This window comes from Panthera leo, chromosome A3, assembly GCF_018350215.1.
Source record: "Panthera leo isolate Ple1 chromosome A3, P.leo_Ple1_pat1.1, whole genome shotgun sequence".
Taxonomy (NCBI): domain Eukaryota; kingdom Metazoa; phylum Chordata; class Mammalia; order Carnivora; family Felidae; genus Panthera; species Panthera leo.
Genome location: NC_056681.1, coordinates 138,865,555 through 138,887,395, shown reverse-complemented (window position 1 = coordinate 138,887,395; position 21,841 = coordinate 138,865,555). Strand labels below are relative to the sequence as shown.

At 58.0% G+C, this 21,841-nt stretch overlaps 1 protein-coding gene across 5 annotated transcripts in view; it reads right to left on the bottom strand.

The window, feature by feature from the left end:
* Positions 1 to 1,306: 1,306 nt before the first annotated feature.
* MYT1L (myelin transcription factor 1 like) overlaps positions 1,307 to 21,841 on the bottom strand; it is a 142,793-nt gene continuing 122,258 nt past the window's right edge. For 2 of the 5 annotated variants that reach the window (XM_042933785.1, XM_042933786.1), the window contains exons 17-20: positions 16,160 to 16,251; positions 9,169 to 9,272; positions 4,445 to 4,588; positions 1,307 to 4,148 (exon numbers count right to left, since the gene is read on the bottom strand). In XM_042933785.1, coding sequence (XP_042789719.1) covers positions 4,008 to 4,148; positions 4,445 to 4,588; positions 9,169 to 9,272; positions 16,160 to 16,251 — 481 coding nt within the window. In that variant the 3' untranslated portion in view covers positions 1,307 to 4,007. Of the gene's footprint in view, positions 4,149 to 4,444; positions 4,589 to 5,574; positions 5,663 to 9,162; positions 9,273 to 16,159; positions 16,252 to 21,841 lie in introns of those variants that run through there. The other 3 variants (XM_042933787.1, XM_042933788.1, XR_006201029.1) reach the window with 3 other exon arrangements.

Here is a 21,841-nt window from a genome sequence, read left to right as displayed (position 1 = left end):
TTTCATTTGCCTCGGTGCATGTATAATTGCAATTGTTTTGGTATTTTAGGATAGACCTCTGGAATTATTGGGCCAAAAATGTGAATCTCATAAGGTCTTTGACATGACTGCTAAAGTGCTTCCCAAAGTGTTGACAACAGTCCCAGCCTCGTTGCTCCTCAGGGGGAGTGGCTTTCTGGTGACAAGGTGCCAGACTTAAGGCACGACAGTGGCTCACGGACATGCCACCTCCTGCGTCAACCTCGTTTGGTCCTTGGGCAGGGCCTTTGACCGAGCTGCACCTGCTGTCTGAGGGAGACCATCCCTCCTGTCCTGGTCACTCCACGAAGCTGGCCCAGATGTTACCCGTGAGATCTCAGACAGCGCCAGCCGGCCGGGCGGGTGCTCAGGTGGCCCTGATGCTTGAGGACGTGGAGGACCCCCCACCCCCTCCCCGGGATACAGTTTGGATTTAACAAAGATCACCCGGCCTCTTCCTCAAACGTTGTATTTTGGGGGATTGTGTCTATATAGGAGGGCGTTTCTGGAATTTTAAAGGGTGACTTTTACCAGCATAAGTGAAGGAAAGGGGGTGATGCAGCGACATGTCATGTCTGAAGGGCAACTTGTCTTATGGGTGGTCCCTGCCAGTAGCCTGAAGTTAAGAGTGGGTGACTGAGCAGCAGGGCCGATCATGGGGGGTGACACAGTGCCCCGGGAAGGGAGCTGCAGGGGCGCACGGGGCATCGCTCAGAGCACCTGAGCCGCTGGGCCGCGGCTGTGAGGCTAAGCCAACCTCGGCAGGGTCTGCAAACCCACTGCCCTGGACGCACTGCCCTGCCCTGCCTCCCGGGAGGCAGAGGGCGGCCCAGGACTGCGCAGGAACACGGCCGTCAGGCCCCAGAGCCGGCTGTGTCCCTCAGGGCGTGGGACAAGGGGGAACCGTAAAGGAGGCTGTCGGCTCGGCCGGAGCGCGTGGAAACGGTGCGAGGAGGACGTCGTATCGCGTGTGGTAATCGCGCTGTGGTTGTGCGGGACAACGAGCCTGTCCCGGGGGACACCTGCGTGCAGACATGACGTGTCCTCACAAGAGCGAGGACACGAGCGGAGGCAAACGTGGCCGAGCGGCCTCGCGCGGCAGCAAGGGGCAGGGAGCGTCCTCAGCCGCGCGGACGGCTTCGAGAAACCATCTACGGGGAGCCGTCGCGGAGGGAGGCGCCCCCCTAGACAGGCCGACCCTGAAGCCACCGGCTCTGGGGCCACTCGCTCCTCGTGGGCCCAGACGCCGTTTCCAGACTCAAGTGAAGACGCGGACCCTGGGTAGAGATCCATCGTGCTACAAATGTGGCAACACCGTTTTTATTTAGAGTAAGATGTGTTAACATCCAGCATGACAAAATTTGTACAAAGTTCACAATTTAAAAATGAAGTATCACTGCAACTTGTGATTCCACACATTTATAGCAAAATGAAAGTGTCAACAAACCCATGCCGTGTAGTACAAAAATAAATCAAACTTCAGTTCCACAGAGAGCACAATAAATATTTATACAAAATTCTGTCTTCATAAATGGTTACTTAAATTAACTCAGAAATGAATACGAACAATAAGTTATAATAAATAAACTCTGATGACTCACAATAATTCTGTATGAAAGGTCAGCATTCTAATATGTGACACTTTGTGATCCCTATATAATAGTCACAGATAACTCTTGATTGGATATTATGTACCAACGTTAGATGAGCAGCAGATTTGTGCTTAAAACCCCTTTCCATTGTACATAGGTGATAACGAGAAGAATCCGGAACTGATACTAGCTATTACTCTACTAAAAGCATTACTATATTGGCAAAGAAGCTGCGGACACATCGCGGCAGGGAAACGCATTCGCCCACACGAACGGCAGGGCCCCCCCGGGAGCCCAGGGCCCCGACGGCGTACACGGCATCGGGTGACCGAGAAGCACCTCGCTTCAGCTCTCGAAAAGGCAATTCTGAGCACGGCAGCTGCAACTAATCGCACAACAGAAAGAGGGCGCTCTCCAGGGCGGGCGCTGCAGGGCCCCGGGAGGTCCGTCATCTTTCCCAGCTCGTTATTAACGTCCTCGCGGAAAACTGTGAGCGTTTGTACAGTGGACAGTATAAAGTGCCGCTGGGGGTGTACATATATTTATACACATATATATACCGAGGTTGAGTATTGTATCAGTATTTGCTGTGAGATCCCTGTAATCTCCCTTAGCAACATCGTCGGGTCAGCCGTGAGGGCTCCTGTCATCTTTCCAGGGCCGGCCTCGCGAGGCTGCTGACCCCGGGAATTGCACACCTCCGTACGGATATATAGGACAAGGTAAGTGCAAATAGTCGACTGGCACGTTGTGGGGACAATGACCCTGTAAGTCCTGTTCTGCTAAAAATATTTTTTTTTTATTTTTACAAAACCCATCTTTTTTTTTTTTTTTTCATAACAAAATTTTAAAGTACTTCTGTACTTCCTGCATAACATCAAGACATGGAGGGAAGAGATGCCGTTACATGTAACTCAAGTCAACACCAGAAGACACAACACGCCGTCCTAGGGACTACTCGGAAGGGGAGGGCGCAGCAATGAAAAGTGGTCTTATGCATACATATAGTGCAGTCATTGGAAGAAAACAATCAAATCTCCAAGTATAAGCAAGTCTAGGATGATCTAGTGTAAAGCAAAAAAGTGCTGAAGTATAGGTAATTACTCTTAAAATCTGATTGCATTCGTTCTTAGAATAGGTCGTGACAAATCAAAGAGCAAGGCTCTGCAAAGGCCCTGTGGTCGCCGGGTCTCCAAGGGAAGGTGGAACAGAAAGGCCCGTGTGCGGGCACTCAGCGTCGGGCGTCCCCGCTGAGCTGCGCTCCGCCGCCCAGCAGAAAGCGCCCCGCGGTAGGACTCCCGCCTCATCTGCCTTATTCCCCGAATGTGAAGTCATAGTAACAGCAACAACGACAGTAATAATTTCTAAAGGTGGAAAGAGGGGAAATAAATACTCTGAAATTATCTCTGAACTTAAATTAGAGCACACAGGTTCTGTGAGACAGACGCCATCGCAAGGACAGACGCTTCAGAGGGGCACACAGCTCTTGGGGAGATAAGGGGAGGTTGCTCCAAAGTCTACCGACACTGGAAAGGGAAATCTTCGCGCTGTCCACCTCTCATAAGCCCCTGTCTTAACTGCAGTTCCCAGAGGCACACCATGTAATGCTCAGGAGTTAATTTAAAAGTGCTGTTTAAGCTGCTTTGAATCTTCTGCCAAGTTTCCATGGCTTGATGTTGTCTTACAATAAATTACTTATCTCATTTCTTACAGTTAATCCATATGCCATTTCCTTGGAATGCAAAAAACCTCATTTATTGCCCCCACCATACACCATCCTCCTAAAACAAACAAACAAAAAAATCACATAATATTTCCAAGCATTGTTCAAAAATAAAGCATTTTTTTGCAACCAATTCTTGCTATGAAACAATATGCACACAAAATGTTATTTCTTAAATTCCATAAAATCCTCCAACATGAGGCAAAATGATAATGTCTAAAAAGTGGCTGCGGGGTCACCACATGATCATTCAAAGCTGGGTTTTTGTTTTTTTTTTTTGTTTTTTGTTTTTTGTTTTTTTTTTTGTCCATTTCAGTTCAAAATACTAAAACATTTAATCACTAAAGCATTAAAAAGAATTTACACTCTATTTATTTTGATCCGCTTACCTCTTCAGAAATATATATACCCCCAAATGTGCATACATTAGCAGCTATAAACATTACATGGCATATCACACTATGTCAGCTTATATGAAAACGTACAAAATGTGAATGTATTGAAAACTATTCTGCAGGTACTATCTTTAAAGCAAGACATAAAATCATTATGAAGTCTTGTAAGCGTCACACTGTTTCAAACAGAAATAAATATAGAACACTTTCTGGTGAATCACAGCAGCAAAGAACAACAGGTCTCCTTTTAAACAACATCCCGTCACCTACAGCAGCTGCTCAGACCTGAATTCCTCTTACAGCTTGCTTTATATTTTCCAGTAGGGCTTTATTTTCTGGGCTCTGATAACGATCTTGATTTGTATACATGTCCGTCAAAGTAGTCACGTATGCATCAAAATTTTGTTCATTGATTGGATCCTACGAGATATTAAATAGTAGTTCATACACAACTTTTACTTTCTTAATAGGATATTCACATCAGCATAAAATAGTATCATAGCATAGTGCCGCCGTCTTTACGCTACGTAAAAGGCCTACTCAGAGCGTAAGTACTTAATCTTACGGGGAGCGCAGGATCTGCCCCACCGGTGCTTCTAGCCGCTAGCGCTACGGTTTTGGGGGCGGTGAGCGCAGACATCCAAAGTGTGGAGAACCATGAGCTTAGGCACAGAAGCAGACAGCGACTGCCTGTACGCCCGCCCTCAGTCACTTACCATGTGCGGCAGCTGGATGTTGGCTAGGCTGTGGATCAGGGACTGGCTCAGGTTGGCCAGCTCGTGCAGGAGAGACTCATTCTGCTGCTCGATTACTTTGTTCTCCTCTTCAATGGTCTTCAGGCTGCTCTCCATCGTGGTGATCTAGAAGGCACAAATTTGTGTGCCATGTAACAGGAGGGCGGGCCGTGGGGTGCGTGTGCCCCCACAGCGGCAGGCCTCGGCAGCCCGCCACCCAGAGGCCTGCTTCCCCCAGAAAGGTTTCGACGGTAAGAAGCGGTCGTTTTAAGGGTCCCGTTCTTACGCTTTTGATGCATTACCCTCGAAAATTTGCTAACTCGGCTACCGCTGCTTGTCTTTCCGGGGAGGGGCCGATGGGCTGGGCCGGCTTTTATTCTACGTTTTCACAGCTCTGTCCTCAGGCAGGACTATCACCGAGGACCTCTCCCACGAGGTCGTCTCCAGCGACTACTCTGACCCCAACAACGCTGGGGCCAGCTCGTCCTGTTCAGCCTGAATCTAATTCTGCCCCCGGTTAAGTCCTAAACTGTAAAGTTACTCGTGAGGCAGGTGGCTGTCTGGTCCACAGGTGGCAGTGGGCCCTCGTCCACCTCCACGGGCGATCGCTGCCCCCTCCCCCCGGGTGGTACGCAGTAGGCGTTCTCCGCATCTGCAGGTGGAGACATGACCGCCTTCCTGGACTACCTGAGGCCTACCGGGCTTCTCTTAAATGAGAGGCTCAGGGGCCTTAGCGCCCCCCGGCCCCGCCTCCAGTCCACAGCCAGCGCTCACTGACCCAGCCCGAGCCGCCCCCACCAGCCTGGGCTGCTGGGCGTGCACGCAGCCCGGGCGAGGCAGGCAGGGCGCGCGGGCGACCCAGGGCACAGTTAGGGCCCAGGAAAACGGGCACCTGAACCCGGTTCTTCACGGGGAAGCCGCCTTCGCCCCTGAGTTACTTGCACCGCCCCTCAAACTCTGCCCCCCCCCCCCCCCCCCGTTCCTCACGGAGCCCTTCCCTGCTCCCGTTAGCCTGCCTGCTGCTTCCTCGGAGAGCCAAGACCCGGGGCCTAAGGGGGGCCGCGGGCCGCAGCGGCGCGGGGGTACACGGGAGGGCTCTGGAAAACACCCACCCACGAGGATCTCCTGCAGGGATGCGCACCGTGTTCCCACAAGACCTCGGTTACTCCTGCACCGCTCATCAGCTCGGCCCAAACTAAAGTGACCCGCCCCGGAAACACGTGGAGTTGGCCGCAGGGCAGGCTGCTGAGCAAAAGCAGGGCCAGCCCCGCCCACCTGCCCCAGCCCCGCCCCCTGTCCCAGCCCAACTTCCTGTCCAGCCCCGCCCTCCTGCCCCAGCCCCGCCCTCCTGCCCCAGCCCCAACTTCCGGTTCAGCCCCGCCCCCTGTCCCCGCCCCGGCCACCTGCCCCAGCCCCAACTTACTGCCCCAGCCCCAACTTACTGCCCCCGCCCCACTCTTCTGCCCCAGCCCCGCCCCCTGTCCAGCCCCGCCCCCCTGCCCCAGCCCCGCCCTCCTGCCCCAGCTGTCTGAGGGTGGGGCTCTCCCCTGCTCTGGGAGGAGCTGTGGAAGAGAAGGAGGCGGGAGCGGAGACCTCTCCAGTCCGTCCTGGAGCCAGTAGGGAAGCGGCTGTTGTGGCAAAGCCCAGCGGAAGAAAGGCCAGAGGTAACTCTGGTAGAAGGGGCCTACAAACCAAGAGGCCTGCACTGGTGGGGGTTCCAGGACTGGGGGTTTGGGCAGCCGGCCAGCAGCCTGGTTCTGCTGCCCATGAGCCATGTGGTCTCGGTCCCCTCCCTGTCCTCAGCTTGGGGACAAGGACACAGGTGTCCCTATCTGACAAGCACATCCTCTCTAAATGCTTGGGGAGCATCTAATCACTGTGGCAGAGCTGGGAGGCGCCGGGAAGGCCTGTGTGTGTGCATTCAAAATCTAGACAAGACTTGAGTGAAAAATGAGATTTATAAGCAAAATAGATGTAGCTAAGAATCACTGATTTGAGAATATTAGAAACATATGTAAGTCTTCATACTGTTCTGACCGTTTCAAATGGAGAGACCGCCACTTTCGGTCTCCAGTTCTGGACCTGGGACCCGGGGAGAGGCTGGGGCCAGAGCCGCCACCCAGAAGATGATCGGAAGCAGCAGAATCTCTTTCCACACTGAAGACTTGCACGCAGCCCCAGCGTATGAACAGGCGAGGCAGCACTGGGCCCAGAGCCGCGGGCTCGGTCCCTGTCTCTCCGAGTCACCTGGGCAGGGCCTCAGGCCTGGATTTGCTGGGTCGGGGAGAACAGCAGGGAACGGACCATCTCAGTGGTTCGTCCGCCCAGACTGCTGGGCTGCGTCCCCTGTGGTGTCTCTGTGCGGCCTGGTGGCCCCGGGAATGCTTGCCTTTACCTCTGGTCACTGATAGGGAGTGAGGGTGCCAGGGGTCATGGGAAACCCAGTGGCAGGACTACCAACCTTCTGGCACTTTCCGAGACAAGGTTGGGAGGCTAACTGTGCCCTGGCCAAAGTTTAGAAGGCAAAGGCACTCAGGGGCTGCTGGGTAGCGGGGCTCTTGTGGCCACAGCCTCATTTGTCCCTGAGCGCCGACTGGGGGTGGGAGGCTGCCAGGAATGAGCACGTATGCCTTCCTCCTGAGGGACACCAGGTCCGGGCTGCTCCTGGGCTGCTGAGTGCTGTCTCCGTGGCCGACTGACCGTGTCATCATTCAGCTGACCTGCCCTGCACCCTCCAGCCCCGGAAACTGTGGGCTCATGGACCCTGGCTCAGCGTGCTGCCGTCCCTTGAAGACACCGGGCTTGTATTCCAGAGACGAGGAGCCACCGAGGGACAGCAGCCAGGTCAGTGGGATACATGTCAACCCTTAAATTCATTTTCGACGCTGGAGGCGCATGGACGCCTCCAGGAGCACACGTTCCCATGGGATGTCGGAAAGCGCCAGGTGGGCAGTGGCAATCCACACGGGGACAAAAGGACCAGCGAGGGGTGAGACGAGTGTGTGCACAGGGGCCTGTCTCTGCTCCGGATGTGCGGGGCTGCTGGGAAGCTCGGGTCTGGGGGCGCCCAGCGCCTGGCCCTCGTCCCTGCCCTGGCTCCCGCTGCTGGGCCCCATTTCCAGCGTGTGAGGGCTCGGCCCCGTGAGCAGACACACGGGAAAGCTGCGTTTCCACTGCAGGGCCGGCCGGGCACGGAGGTGGGCAGGAAGGAGGCCTTCCAGTGGGACACGAGTGCGTTTTGTCAGAATGTGGCCCGGCCGGCTGCGGCTCACCGCCCAGGACGGGTGGGGGGTTCTGAGTCCTCAGGATTACGAGCGCGAGCTGGGTCGATCAGTGTTCAGGCTTCCACCCGTGGGAGCAGAATACAAGTCCGGGAAGGTGCTTTCAGTGGACCCAGTGAAACAAGTCACTGCAGGTGTGCGGGCTCACGGGGGCCCCTGTGGCCCTAGAGTCCTCCCGGGGCAGTCACCTGCTGCGGGCCTCTGACCTGGGGCCGGGCACGGCCCTGCATGTGGATTAGTGCTATGGACAATGCCCAACTGGTAACCAGAGTGAGCCCTGGCGAGGCTGCCGTGGGCCAGCAGGCTGGCGTGGAAACGGCTCAACAGAACAGTCGCACCGGAGAGAGGACGCCCCCGCTTTGCGCTCCCTTCCCACTCAGGGGCACCCGTGGGGTCCCTCTGGGCGCTCCGGTGGGGACACAGCCTCCCTGGAGGTGCGATGCCGCCACGGACGGAGCCAGCCCCCTGCACGGCAGAGCTGTGACCCCTACCCGATGTGCCACAGGCCCACTCTGTGGGCGGCCAGGAGGGGTCTGCGGGGGGAGGGTGTGCAGCCCTGGCTTCCTCCAGGATGAACGTGCCTCACTGCAGCTGTGAAGGCAGCACCCACGTGCACTCCCAGAGAGGAGGCAGGGCGCCTGGGGTGCTGCGTGGGTGCTGCGTGGACTCGGGGACGGGGCTCGGAGCTGCCACGGACGGGCCATTGGCCTCGGCTCAGCCAGTCATGTGTAACGGGACAGTGATGACACTTACCCCGTGGACCACTGTGCGTGCAGTGGGACTACACACCACGGCCCCTGCGGCCAGGTATCCAGTAGGTGCTCAATAATGGCTGCTCCTTCCTTCCTTCCTGACACTGGGCACCTGGGCCTAGGACCCCGTGAACGGGCAGTCTCCCTCCCTCCCTCCCTCCCTCCCTCCCTCCCTCCTTGTACTGGGTACCTGGGCCTGGGACCCCACGAACGGGCGGCCTTCCATAAGACCCTGGGGCCAGGCTGCTCCTCTCCGGGAATTATGCTGTCTCCCTAGGTAACACAGTGACCACAGGACATTAGGGCCTGCCGTATCTCAGGAGGAAAGCAGCTCATGTGCAGGAACGGGAGACCCTCCGGGCAGGACTGCTCGCCAAGGGCATTTCACTCAAGTGTGTGTTGGGGCAGGAAGCAGGGGGCTGGCGGTCACTGTGCACCAAGGGTTCAGCCACCAAAACAGCCCACGTCAGCAATCAGGACATGGGATGAAAACGGGGTGGCAGATAGGGGAAGGGGAGCACGTGACCCCGGCCCGAGCACTGGAGCATCCCCGGAGCCCCAAGGCTGAGCGCTGGCCTGTCCCTAGGCCCAAGAGCTGGCATGTCCCCAGGTCCCCGGGTCCCCGGCCCGAGCGCACACGGTGGCTAAAATTGAGGGCTTCAAAAACTGTTACCTGAGTCCTGAGTTTGATCATATCGGCTTCCATCTGGGAGTTGGACTCGTTGAGCTCCTTGATCTCTTCATCCAACTGCTTGATTTCTTCATCGTTCTCTATGCCTGTAAGGACAGAACTGCGTTCAAGCATCGTGCGTGTAGACACAGCCACCGTTTTGAGTTTTCTGTGCTCTTTTTATGTTTGGGACTGGGTTTTCTGGAAGAAGAGACTCTTGGGTTTATAGAATAGCCCAGATTGCATGTTCTTCCAGCCCTACAACCGAGGCACACAGACCCCTCTCCACCGTGAGGGGGCCCCTCGGGGACAACCGCCCAGGGCCCCGCTGCCCCGTCTCTGTCCTGGAAGTGGGCTCACCCCCCTTAGCCCGTTTTCAGTCTCTCCCTTGTCACACCATGGACACATCCGAAAATGAGACCAACAGCGTCCCTGCCCTCGCCAGGCCCCGCAGAGCCGCTGACATGTGACCACACCTGCGGCCCGAGCGCCCGGGGCCCCCTCCCGCCAAGACTCGTGGCGGCTGAGGGGGACTGCGGGGGTCGTCCCCAAAGGGCTCTCTGCACACGGGCCACGTGACTGACACAAACAGGAAAATGCTAGAAAACAAGCATCTGCTGCTGGGACCGCTGCGGCTGTGGGGCGATGGGGAGTATAGGCTGCACCAGCCCCCCGCCCCGCCCTGGGTGCCCTGGGACCGACCGCCAGCTCTGGCCTCATGGGGCGCCGGGGCCAAGTTTCTAGCTCAGTTGGCTGCTTGCTGGCAGTGGAAGGCGCCAGGGCGGAACGATCCAGACCCTTTTTTGTTCTGGCCTGTGGGTCTTTTAAGGCTGAATGTAGTCAAGGGAAGAATGGTAGGAGTCCCACAGAGACCCTCACCCTTGACAGCCCAGGACTCGGGATTGCCATCCGTGGTCACATAGCTCAGCAGCGGAGGCTGACTTAACGCTCGGACAAGGCGCGCAGCCCCGGCCTCGGGGCCAGAACAGACGCCCTTCTCCAGTCTGCAGACAGAAGGGGGGCGGCCACCCTGGGAGGGAAGGCCCGGGACACCTGGGGCCCTGGCCCACCCGGCCTCCCCACCAACGCGTCCGAAAGACAAAGACGGAGCGGTGGGATCCACGGTGTTGGGTCTCAGTTGTTGATTTTGGTGAAATGGAAAAGAAAATGGACATCGGAACAGTAGGCGATCTTCCTGAGGTGAACCACACGCGCACGTCTTGGGGGAGACACGGGCTTTCCTCTGTACAGCAGAGAGAACACGCGTGTTCGGCTTGATTTCTGGGTCCACCACCCTTCCTTTCCAGTCTCCTCCACCGACCCACCCTGGGGGCTAAATTGCAAACAAGCAGATGTTGAACCTGTGGAGCTCCCCCTGCCCCCCCCCCCCCCCCGAGGGACCAGCTGTGGCCCGCTGACCCCAAGGCTGGGTCTCGTGGCCCTGGCTCCACCATAGAGGCCTCAGCATGTGTCCCCAGCCATGTCTTACAGGGTCCGGAACGTCACCAGCAAAGCCTCCCTGCTCGCCATCCCACGTATCTCCCAAAGCTGTTCACGGGTCCAAGAGGAAATCCTTCCAGCGATTTGAGCTGTTACCTTTCCCCCCTTTTTTATCTGTGACCAGACTTCCTTGGCAACTCTCTCAGTCAGGGCTAGGCTGATTGAGTCTCTGCATGTGATCCTGAGCACACAGGAGGGCTCAGCCCAGGGGTGGCTGATGACATTATTGTTTCTGGGGACGTTCGGATGCGCCTGGAGATAAGAACACGGGTGCGTAAGAATCCTGATTTGTAAAGCAGCTAGACTGTGAAGCAGTCTATCCGCTAACACGGATTGGCCACGCCAGCAGCCCAGGCGCACGGAGAACATCTCTCACACAAACGGACCTGGGGACCTGTGTACCGACGGCCCTTCCAGCCTGTGTCTGAGCTGGTGGATTTTCAAAATGAATTTCGGTTAAGGTTTCTAAACAAGTGCTTCATGTGATACCTTCTGCGGTTTTTTAGGTCTGAACAAACTTAAAATTTCGCTTTTTCAGGCTGTATGTCATGTTTCTGTGGATCCAAAAACTGCATCAGCGTGAGTGTGGTCTCGTTTCTAAGAGGCACGGGGAACCTTCCTGTTTTGTGCCGACCCCTGAGGGACCCCTGAGGTCTGTCTCATACAGATTCAGGTGACTTCTGAAAGACACCATTATTCACGGCAAAGCCTTCTCTCTGGTGCTCGCAGGGAAGGGGGCGTCTCCCCGAGTCCCTCTGGTAATAGCCTCTCCGTCCTGTGTGCACCGTGCAAAGGAAGAGCCATCAGTGAACCAAAGAACTGGTTTCTCTTATACGTCAAATGAAAGGTCTAGATTTTTATTTGTGTGTGGTGGCTAAAAGTGTGGAAGGCTAGACCTGACCATGTTTTGCGGTGGAGCCTGTGCGGGAAGGCTGGTGTAGCTCTTCTTGGGGACCCGTCCTGCGTGGACCCTCAGAACTGTTTGGTCACGACGTCTGACTCTGGATCATTCCTGATAAGAAAAGGATGCTCTGTGCACCTGCCTATTCCCAGCGTCAGGGTGGCACGTTTCCACTGATGGTGTCGGAGTGGAATTGTGACCGAAACAACTCATCTGAGGTCAGGCGGGTTGAAGATGACCGCGCTGTCACAACGCCCAGAGGACTGTGGGGAAAATCGCACTGGCTTGTTGGAGGCGATGTCAGCGGTAGCCAAAATAAGCTTAAGTTCGTAAAACCCCCCGACGTGTCAACATCTTTCTCGTGGGGCTGCCTTCTAGCAAACGAAAGCTTGGAACAGTTTTGAGAAAGCTCTGAGAAGAGAATGTGGTCTCTGGAAAACGGGTGACATCTTGGGGGCCCTTTTACTGGTTTGAGTTTTTACGAAAGAGTGTCCAGCAGTTCCTACTTTCTACTTAACTTTCCTGGGACACCAGCTTTCCTGGGACAGCCGCAGAGACCACGCGACCTGAGATATTTTCCGGACACTGGACGCATTTCTGACCCGCCCCGCTGAGGGGTTTGAGAAGCCACGGCTGTAGAGCCTGGATTTTGAAATGTGACAAAGATCCGGGACCTAAATCTGTACCTTCCCACGGAAGAGTTTGGCGATGAGTGATTTTCGTAGTCCTAAACTTCAAACTCCTCCATTGCAAAAATGGTCCCTCTCTGGGGACCAGATAAAGATAAGAGATAAATTAATCTATAAAAGACACGGGAGTCAGACTCGAGCAGCGGGGGCTAAAGGAAGCGGCTGGATAGCAAGTGTTCCTTGAGAAGCCAGTGTGGTCTCCGTGGTCACCTGTCTTCAGTGAAAAGTGACAGAGACTGGTTTTTCCCGCTGACCTTGCTGCAGGCTGACAAATAATTGAAGGGAAAAGGAAGAGTGAAAATACTGTATGTGGCCTAGCACGGTGGGCTTCCAGTTCTGCTGAACTGAAGAATTAAAGACAAAAATTCCTTTTTGTAAGTCTTAACTTGGTCCTCTAAATGTTTTATTGTAAGTTCAGCTTCCAAAGATACGTATTTTCAAAATTGTATGCTGTGGAGCGCTTTAAATAATGTCCATCAGAGCCTTGGACCAAAGAGTTTAGTCCCTACGATTTACGAGCGACTTGCACTGCACGGACCAAGCGGCAACTCAGGCGTCATCACCAGAGCGGCCTGCGGGTCAGATCCACTTTCTGACGGAAGTCGTATCATTGCACGTCCAGTAAAAATACAGCAGGCGGCCCTGTGCTGACCTTCCCATCTCTGAGTTTTCTTCTAGGAGCGCGGGATTCACGGACGGACGACCGTTAGTGCGTCTGTGAAACAGGACAGGGTGCCTGCCGCGTCTGTCCTGTGCGCTTGGGCGGCCCCCCGCGTGCCCGGGCGGTTCCCCCGCAGCCCAGCATCCCGGCCACCCCTACAGCGGACATTCTCCTGTGAGGGTGGCAGGGACAGAGTGGGGGGAAGGTGGACGGGATCTCAGTCCCTTGGGCTCAGGAGAGAGTCCAGAGAATTCCAGCGTCTGGAAACAAATTTCCTCAAGCTCTCCGCATGCGCCTGCCCCTAGGACACCCCCGAGGCCCCAGGTCATGGTGCGGTGCCCGCTTCTGGAGACGGGAGAGAGCGACCGGGGCGCAGCGCGCTTGTCCGTATCTCAGGGCAGTGGCACCTCTGCTGGGTCCTCGCCTGCAGGGAGGCTGAGCTTAAGTGTGTCAGCGCCTGCAGCGGGCAGCGAGCAGCGGGGACAGAGGCCCGCCCGTGGCCTCCGTGTTCGATAGATGTCACAGCCCCTTCCCGCAGCCTGACTTCTGTGACAATCCAGGGAGGAAGAAGGAGGGCTGCCTCATTTCCTTCTGTCCTTGGCAAGACGGGGACAAAGATCCAACAACAACAACAAAAGAGCAAAAACAAAGGCGAGGACAGCTGGGCTGGCGGCGGGGCGGGGTGGGGGGGTGGGGAGCTGCCTGCTGAGGGGGCAGGAGGGGCTCTGCAGAGGGGTCTGAGCAGAGGCCACACCTCCTGCTGCTTTGAGAGCTGTTCTGGGGGATAAAGAAATCTTGGCGACCTTTAAGTTTGAAGAATAAGGAGAAGGGGGGAGGGGGAGGAAGAAGAGGAAGGAAGGAAGGAAGGCGGGGCAGGGTCCCGGATTTCAGCGCCAGAAGGGAGCTTCAAGGACACTTAGAAGAGCTCCTTTTTACTCAGGTGAACACTTGACGGAAGGTGCTGGAATGCCAACACAGGAGTAGCTCAGCCAACTGAACAGTGGTCTCCTTGAGGCCTGCGCACTCACGGAAGAGCCGGGCGTGGAGGGAGGGAAGCTTCTGGCCACGTTACCCGCGAAGGTGTTAGAGCATTGTCAGGCCAGGTTGCACTCAAGATATTCGAGAAAAGAGACAGAGACAGACTGTTTTCCACATCTCAGCGGGGGCAACGCCGCGACCAGATCTCTGCACGTGGCAGGACGGGGGCGATCCTTGTGGAAAACGGCGTGTTCTGGCCCGTCCCCGGGAGCGGCAGCGCGTTTCCCCCGTGCTTGCCCGCGGGTCAGCGGCTCAGGATGATGCCCGACCATCCTCGCCTCACGACACAGCCTCTGGACCGAGAGGAGTGTCCCCAGGGGTCACTAAGAGGTGACTCTGGTCCTGGCACGAAGAATGTCCAGACAGATGAGAAACTCGGGCTCAGGAGGACCCAGGTCGGTCCAGCTCCCACCTCTCATGGCTGCGTGACCCGAGCTGCCTCACCCTGGCGAGAGCGCGACAGAACGCGTCCCTGCACCCGGATCCCGCCTGCCTCCCTCCGCATGGCCCCTCCTCGGGTCTGTTTTCTGTCCTTTCCTTCTCTGCACTGACCCCCAGCCCGCTGCCGCTTCTGTTGCCGAAGAGTGTGGACCGTCACAGGCCCGACCCACCAGCGGGGGGCGGCTGCTTGACCACCAGGGCGTCTGGTGAAAGGTCACGCTGAGTGTTTCTGGAAGGGTGGCGGTGGTGGTTTCTTCCCGGCGGCCGGCACTGCTGCTCACGGCCGAGAGGTGTGACGGCAGCGGGCCTGGCACCTCCCGGCGGCTTCCCCACGCGGCCTCGGGCTTGCGGGTGACGGTGCGTTTCCTGAAGCTCCGGGAGGCGGCGCTCCATGCGCTCGAGCTCCGTGCCTGTGGCCCCGAGTATGTGTCCCACAGAAGCGGGGAGGCCAGAGCCCGAGTCTTCCAGACGCACGCATCGTGACCCTGGCCGTCTTCCCGGCAGTGACGGCCGCGTGTTAAGGACCGTGTGGTGCAGGAGGCCCGAGGACGCCCCGGAGCTGCTGTCGGGACCTGGAATGAGTGGTCGGGTGGCCGTGACCGGTGGAGGCCTCGGGGCCCTGGCCCGGCCGGCCTTCCTGCGGGGGAGGCGGCCTCAGGTAGACCCCAGCAGAGGGGGCCAGGTTCCCGGGGCCGCAGCTCCAGGGACGGGCCCAGGGACTGGGCTAATCTGGGCCCACATCTTGCACTGCTGGCCTCTGCTCCCAGGGGCCCAACCTGATGGCGGTGCCTGCCCGGGACCCCTCCTTTGCCAGCCTCGGGGTCGGCCCTGCCCCGGCGCCCTCCTCGCAGCGTCCTCTGAGGAGGGGCCCTGCCCCTGCTCTCCGAAGTGGCAGTTTGCCGAGTGGTTGCAAATCCCGGGCGCCGTAATCCCTCGAGTCCTGTTCTACCAAGTCCCGCCAACACTGAGTCAGCCGCCCCAGGGCAGGCGCAGGTCGGAGGCTGCGAGCCCTGCTTACGTCCCAGCAACCACCGGGCTGGAGGCTCGTTCTATGCGTGTTTCTGCTGAAAGACACCTGGATGCTCGTTGTTGGTTCGTTAGCGCTGACCTCACGGCCACCGGCTCACGACAGGCGTGGGCGGGGCTCACCTAACACACGCGTCACTCGCCCCCATCGCGCCTTCCCAACAGAACTCCCCCCCCCCCGCAAAGTCTCAACAACCCCGAAAATGCCCCCCTAAAAAGACTGTGAAACGGAGCCCGTTTGCAGGATGAGCGCGGTCTTGTCCCCTCAGCCTGCAGAGCCACACTTCTCCCGCCACGTCCCCAGGGGCCACACACGCACCGCGATTTGCAACTCTGCATGAACTCGTGAATGAAGGAGGAAGCTGTGAATACTGGAGAGGCTGGGCTGCTTCCTCGCCCTCCCTCCCGTGGCACCCCTGTACTCCCGGCTCTGGCACCCACAGGTCCTTGCAGGTGGACGGTGGGCCAGCTGGGAAGCTCAGCGTGGAGGGGGCAGGAGGGCGGCTGTCCCCAACCCGGCCGCTCCAGGAGGGCCTGGGGCAGAGGCACAACGGGGGCAAACCGCTGGGACTGCTGGGGACGCTCCCCCCGACCCCAGACGGATGGACTGGCCTCTTAGATGCGGCCAGAACTATCCCGCACCGGCAGAGACGCTGCGACTGTCTCCGGCTGTGGTTACGCCAGAGGACAGAGCGGGGCCTCAGCTCCTGCCCCCTGGGCAGCCTGTGGGGTGGTTACCGTTGCTGGCCCGCTGTCGGATGGTCAGCATCTGCTCTCCTGACAGCTTCGCCTTCTTCATGGCTGACGTGGCTCGCGGGCATCCCGACAAGCTGGGGACAAGACACGGGTGGCATTAGTCATGGGCCTCCGAGACCCCCAAAGCCCCGCAGAGAGAACAGTCGTGAGCCACGAGCGAGGCGTGTCGCCGAGTCATTTCGTCAGACTGGTTGCCGGCCACAGGCTTTTTGCGAATGGGAAACAAGCCAGAGCAATGGATTCCGCGTGGCCCAGTCCCCGTGCACGAGGGGGGCTGTGTCTGCCTGTGGATTCGGGGACGGTTCTGCACGGGGCCCCGGGCCAGGTCGCCACTTGTCCCCTTCACCGTGTGCCTTCTGGGGCCGCGTGGCTGTCTATGGAGCGACTGGCTTTGGAAAACTTCCTTCTTACAGAAGGTGTCAAACTTACAGGAGGCCTGAATTAAGATCTGATTTTAAACGTACGAAAGTGGAAAGATCCGATAACGAGCTCACCCCCACATTCACCGTTCCGTCTCACGGCACAGCGGGTCCTCCTGCACCCGTCCTGCCTCCAGTAGAGTACTGGGGGCGATCGCAGTTGTGAAAATGGAGCCCCAATATCATGATCTCACTGGAATGTTTAAAACCCCTTTGCCATTGACATCAAATGTGTGGCCTCTTGGCAAACTTCCCATCTGCCCCCTGACGTTGCTAACACTCTGTCCCCTCCGGGTGCATGTGCAGAACCGGGAATCTGTCCCCTGTGTCTGTCTGACGACCGTCTTCCCAGGCGGCTCCCCTCCCTCCTTCTCTTTCTCACTAGGTAAGCGTTGAGGACAATTGCATCCTGACACGTTCTGTGGTCCCGAGCCTGGGCCTCCCCACCCCTGCCCCTCGGGGGCTCACTCTTACCCGCCACCATCCGGAGGGACCGACACTGGGGGCCCCCGCACTCGTGGTTCCCCTGGCACTTTGTGTGTGGATGAAATGAAAACTGTACGTGTGTATACAACTGTACGTCCAACATCACATATATATTGCATCACGTATGTATAATGTATTTCACCCATAATTCAGGGCCAGACGGACCCTGTTCACAGCCTAGCGATGCTGTGAGGGCTTTACCTGTATCCGTGTCCATCCAACACCCGGTGACAGCGTGGCTTACGTGGTTATTAGCAATACCGTGTAATGTCAGTGTTCATGGCGGAGGCTTCCTAAGTGTCTTCACAGACTTCTCTCACACGTTTTCTGATGGGGATTAGCACTGTTTGGGGGAAGACGTATCCTTGTACGTCACGTATTTTCACGGTCCTGCGTGGTTCACGCCGACGTCCAAGCGGTCTTTGGTCCGCTGTCTGTGAGACGTTGGTGTTCGGCGCCGTGCAGAGTATTCGTGAGGAATCACCACACCTGCTGCTCTTCCTGGGACCTTCCCTCCGTGAGCCGTGTTTGCTGATGGTGTTTCCAGATTTTTAGGGCGTGAGCTCCCAGGGAAAATGCCTCTGGGCCCCCGATGGCATGGCGGGTGGGGGACAGGAGGGCACTGGAGGGTCCCCGGGTTTAGTCATCTGGGGGGGGGGGGGCTCCGTGCTCCTGCCGGGGACGAGCCTCACGTGTGTTTGCTCCCCACTGTCTGTCACCACGGTGGCCCGCGACCGTCCCTTCACGGAGCCAGGCCCTCAGCTTGGGTCCTGCCTGTTGAGCTCACTGTGGACGGACCACCGCCCTCCGGCTTCTCCAGAGCAGTGTCCCAGCGGCCGCCTCCACTGTCCTTTCGGGGCTCCGCGTCCGATGTCGGCAAGTGCGGTTCGTCCTGCCCGTGTCCGCGTCTGCCCCGCTGCTAGAAAGCGGGCCCGGCCGGTCACCAGCCCCCGGCTCTCGCATCCCGGTGTCCTCTCCTGTCGCCGCTCAGCGGGGCTGCTCAGAGGCCAGCTTGTTGCCGGCCGAGTCTGGCGGCTCCTGGAAGCTGCTAGCACCAGTGTGGTGCCCGCTGGGTATCTCCCCACCCGAGTCCCCCTGCCCTGACGATAGGGTGGTGGGAACTAAGCCACGTGGCAGTGCGCAGGCGCAAAGCAGCGAAGGGCAAGCGTCAGCAGAGTAGACCCACTGGGCATCTCCGGGGGTGCCTAGGACGCTGCTCCCAGACCCGAACGTGCAGCGGAAGGAACACGTCCAAATTCGGACTCCTCGCCCACACTGCTTTCATGTTCCGAGGCTTCTCCTGGTTTTCAGTGACGCGAAGGGCCAGCCGGGGATGGCAGGCCACTGCCCTCAAGCCGGGAAACTGAACCGGGACTCAGACAGCACCGCAGAGTCATCTGTTTTGCTCAGGCCCACCCACCCGCGCACGGGGACCGCATGACCTCGTGGGTCAAATTTGGAAGTGTCCCGTGGCACTGAGCCGGGTGCGGGGCGGGTCCGTGGATCTGGTGGCAGCTCACGCTGGCCTCACTTTGTGGCGTGTTGACTCCTGGGGGCCCAGATGGCTGAGGATTCAGGGGAATGTCCCACGCCCGCTGCCTGCAGGGAGCGGACCTGGGGGTCTCGGTGTGGCTCCCACGGGGGCCCAGTGGGCCATCATGGGAACGCTTCTAATTACAACTGCATCACTCTGAGTGGGGGTTTGGAAAGTCACAGAGTCTTAGTTCTGGCCGCTGTGGGCATCACTTAATTTGTTGCCCACCCAGCTTGCCGCCTCCCCCCCTCCCCCAGCTCCCCCAGATGTCAGGCACAGGGACAGCACCAGGAAGCCCAGGGTGGGTCCAGGCAAGCGCTTCAGAGGGAGGCGGGACATTCGGTCAGAACATCGGCCCCAAACGGACTTCCTTCAGGAGAATCTTACAGCTGAAAATAGCTAAATTAAGGGAAAGGCTCCGGAAGATACGGCTGAAAAGACATGGGGGCAGTGAGGGTGGTTCGTGGGAGGAGGAGAATAAGAGCCTTGTGGGCAGGTGGGGTGTACTGCCCAGAGGCCCAGAGAGTGGGGGCGGGGGGCCGAGCATTTAGGGACAGAGGACTCTCGGGGACCCGCACGAGGGGGTGTCTGTGGCTCAGAACTCGGCCTGGAGGCACACACCCAGATGCAACTGGCCTCTTTCCAGCCAAGTTTTACCACCTGGACACTTGATTTACTATTTGCTGTTTCACCTTGCTGAACGGCCCCCTTCCTGTGTGACTGTCACCTGAGAGAGAGGAGACACACTCAGTAACGGGGCCTGCAGTGTGGACGGTCAATGGTCACAGCCATCCCCCCCCCCCCCCCCCCCCCCCCCCCCCCCCCGCTTCTGCTGACTCACGAGCAGGAGGCATCGTGTGGGGGGAGGGGCACCAATGTCCCCGCTGAACTGCCTACTGGGCTTCCTGGCTCTCTAGGGTTTCTAGACCACCTGCCCCCAACGTGTAGGGAGGGGGTAGGAGGCTGGTACACTGCCCACGGGAAGACTGGCCGTCCCGGGGCAGGATGGTCACCCTGACAGGAGGGTCAACCTGGCTGGATGGTCACCCCAACAGGACAGTCACCCTGGTAGGAGGGTCACCCCAGCAGGAGGGTCACCCTGACAGGACAGTCACCCCGGCGGGAGGGCCTGGGTCTGGGTGCTGGGTGGCCACAGAGCATCGGGGGCCCCGAGGCGGGTCTCTGGTCCTGGCTCTGCTGCTCTGGGGGACCCTGTGGGGCACGGTGCCCCCTCCACGGCTGCTCTGGTTCCTTCAGGACGCCGTCTGTAAACTCAGCAAGCGCAGATCTGAGCCGAACCCCCTCCGGGCTCGGGGACCTTCCCCTGGGTGTGTGTCCCGCTCTTTCCTCGGTGATTTTCTTTCTCCTCTTTTCTCTCTTTTCCTACCTTCGCAGATCCCTGTGAGCTCCGTAGGAAGCGTCTCGAATTCTTTCTCTGTTTTTTTAAATTATCTTCTTTTTTCATGTTTATAATTTAAGAGAGGTTTCCTCAACTTTATATTCTGACCTTGTAACTGAACTTTTTATTTCACTTGTCTTTGTTTTAAAAAGATCTTTCTTGTTCTCTTAATTTTTCTTGGATTAGGAATATAATAATTTGTTACATTCTGTTTATTCTCCTTTTCTGATGACAAAATTAAAAAAAAATTCTCCTCTTTCCAGAAATGCCTGTTTTCTCTGAGCTTTTCTTTCTCTTTTTGCAGTTTCTCTTGCTTTCTGTTACGTTGCTTAGCGCTTTCCTTAACCAGTTGGTCGTCCTTGGCTGTTCATTCCCATGGCCCCAGTATTGCCAGTTGAGGCCTGTCTTTGGGGCCTGCGGATGTCCGTCTGGAGGTCGCAGGGGTTGCACACGGGCTGACGCGGTGGCCACAGTAGGTTGGGAGCAAGAGGTGGAGGGCCCCACGCCCCCCCTCCATTCCTGCTTCCCATGCACCTGGGACCCCGTCCCTTCTGCTGGGGCGAGGGGCGCACGAGGCCGGGCTCCTGGAGCCCCTCTCCTTACAGAGATTTCCACCTGGTGCGATTTGGGAGCCCGCCCCGAATCCCGCCGCGGGGTCCGTGGGGCCCGCGGGCCGCATGCTCACTTCTGGTTCCCACCTTCCTGGGTCTGTGCACCTGCGTCCGCCGCCCCCACGGCTCCCGCTACTTGGTGCGAGTGAAGCCCTCTTCGCTTTCTGCGTTTCCGCTGTTTTTGTTTCCTGGGTTTGTAAAATGAGAGCAGGTCGTTTCAGCAGAGTTTTGAGATGGTGGAGTGACCGGGATTTTCTCTGGAGGCGGTTGCTGAAATCGAGTGCAGGGAGGACATCTGTCCGTCCGTCTGTACGGAGTGTGCTCTTCTCTTCTCTTCCTTTCTGTGGGTCACAATGGCAGGGAGCCCGGCCACTCTTCCTCCTCAGCGAGGAATCTGGTGTGATGAGACCCCAGGCGAGGCCACGGGTGAGGAGGCCACAGGAGGACACCCGGCCCAGGGGACGGAGGCAAACGCTGAGTGGGTGCCCAAGAGACCGCGGCCCCCAGCCCCTCACGGGACAGAAGGAGCCCCCGAGAGGAGGCTCGGAGTGTCCCGATGGTGCAGCAGCAAGACGGGAGCCGGGATCTGACGGCCACAAGCTGCCACTCGGAGAGACACAGCCCCTGTCCCCTTGTCACCTTGTCACCTTGTCCCCTTGCTGAGCCCATTGGGTTTTGTGCTGCGGAAGCTCATCCGAACAGGCAGTGACGACGCCGTTGTCTTTCTGTCTGTCCTTCTGCCCACTCTCAGGAAGCTCAGAGCGAAATCCAGCAGAGTTATTACCGTGGGTCAGCGGTCACCTCAGAAAGATATGTTGATGTCCCAGCTTCCAGAACCTGTGAGCAGGACCCTATCCGGACCTTCGCCGATGTGATCAGGCTGAGACAACGGTATGCCGGCCAGTGACAGGTGTGCCCTAGAAGAGGGACATGCCCTGTGCCCGTGGTGCTGGAGCGGCCGGGAGGACACCCCGGAGCCTTTGGAGGAAGCCCTGCCTGCATCTTGGTGTTGGACCCCTGGCCTCCAGGGCACGAGAGAACACACGCGTGCGGCCTCGGGAGCGTGTCAGGGCGGCCGTGTGCGCGAGCTTCTTCTGTGTTCCCACCCCTTTCTGTTCCGTGGATGGGAGCTTTCCCGAGTGGGACACTGCAGGGGGCAGGCCGGCGCTCCGGCGACATGGGGACGCACCTCGGGAAGGGCCGGTGGCCTCAGTC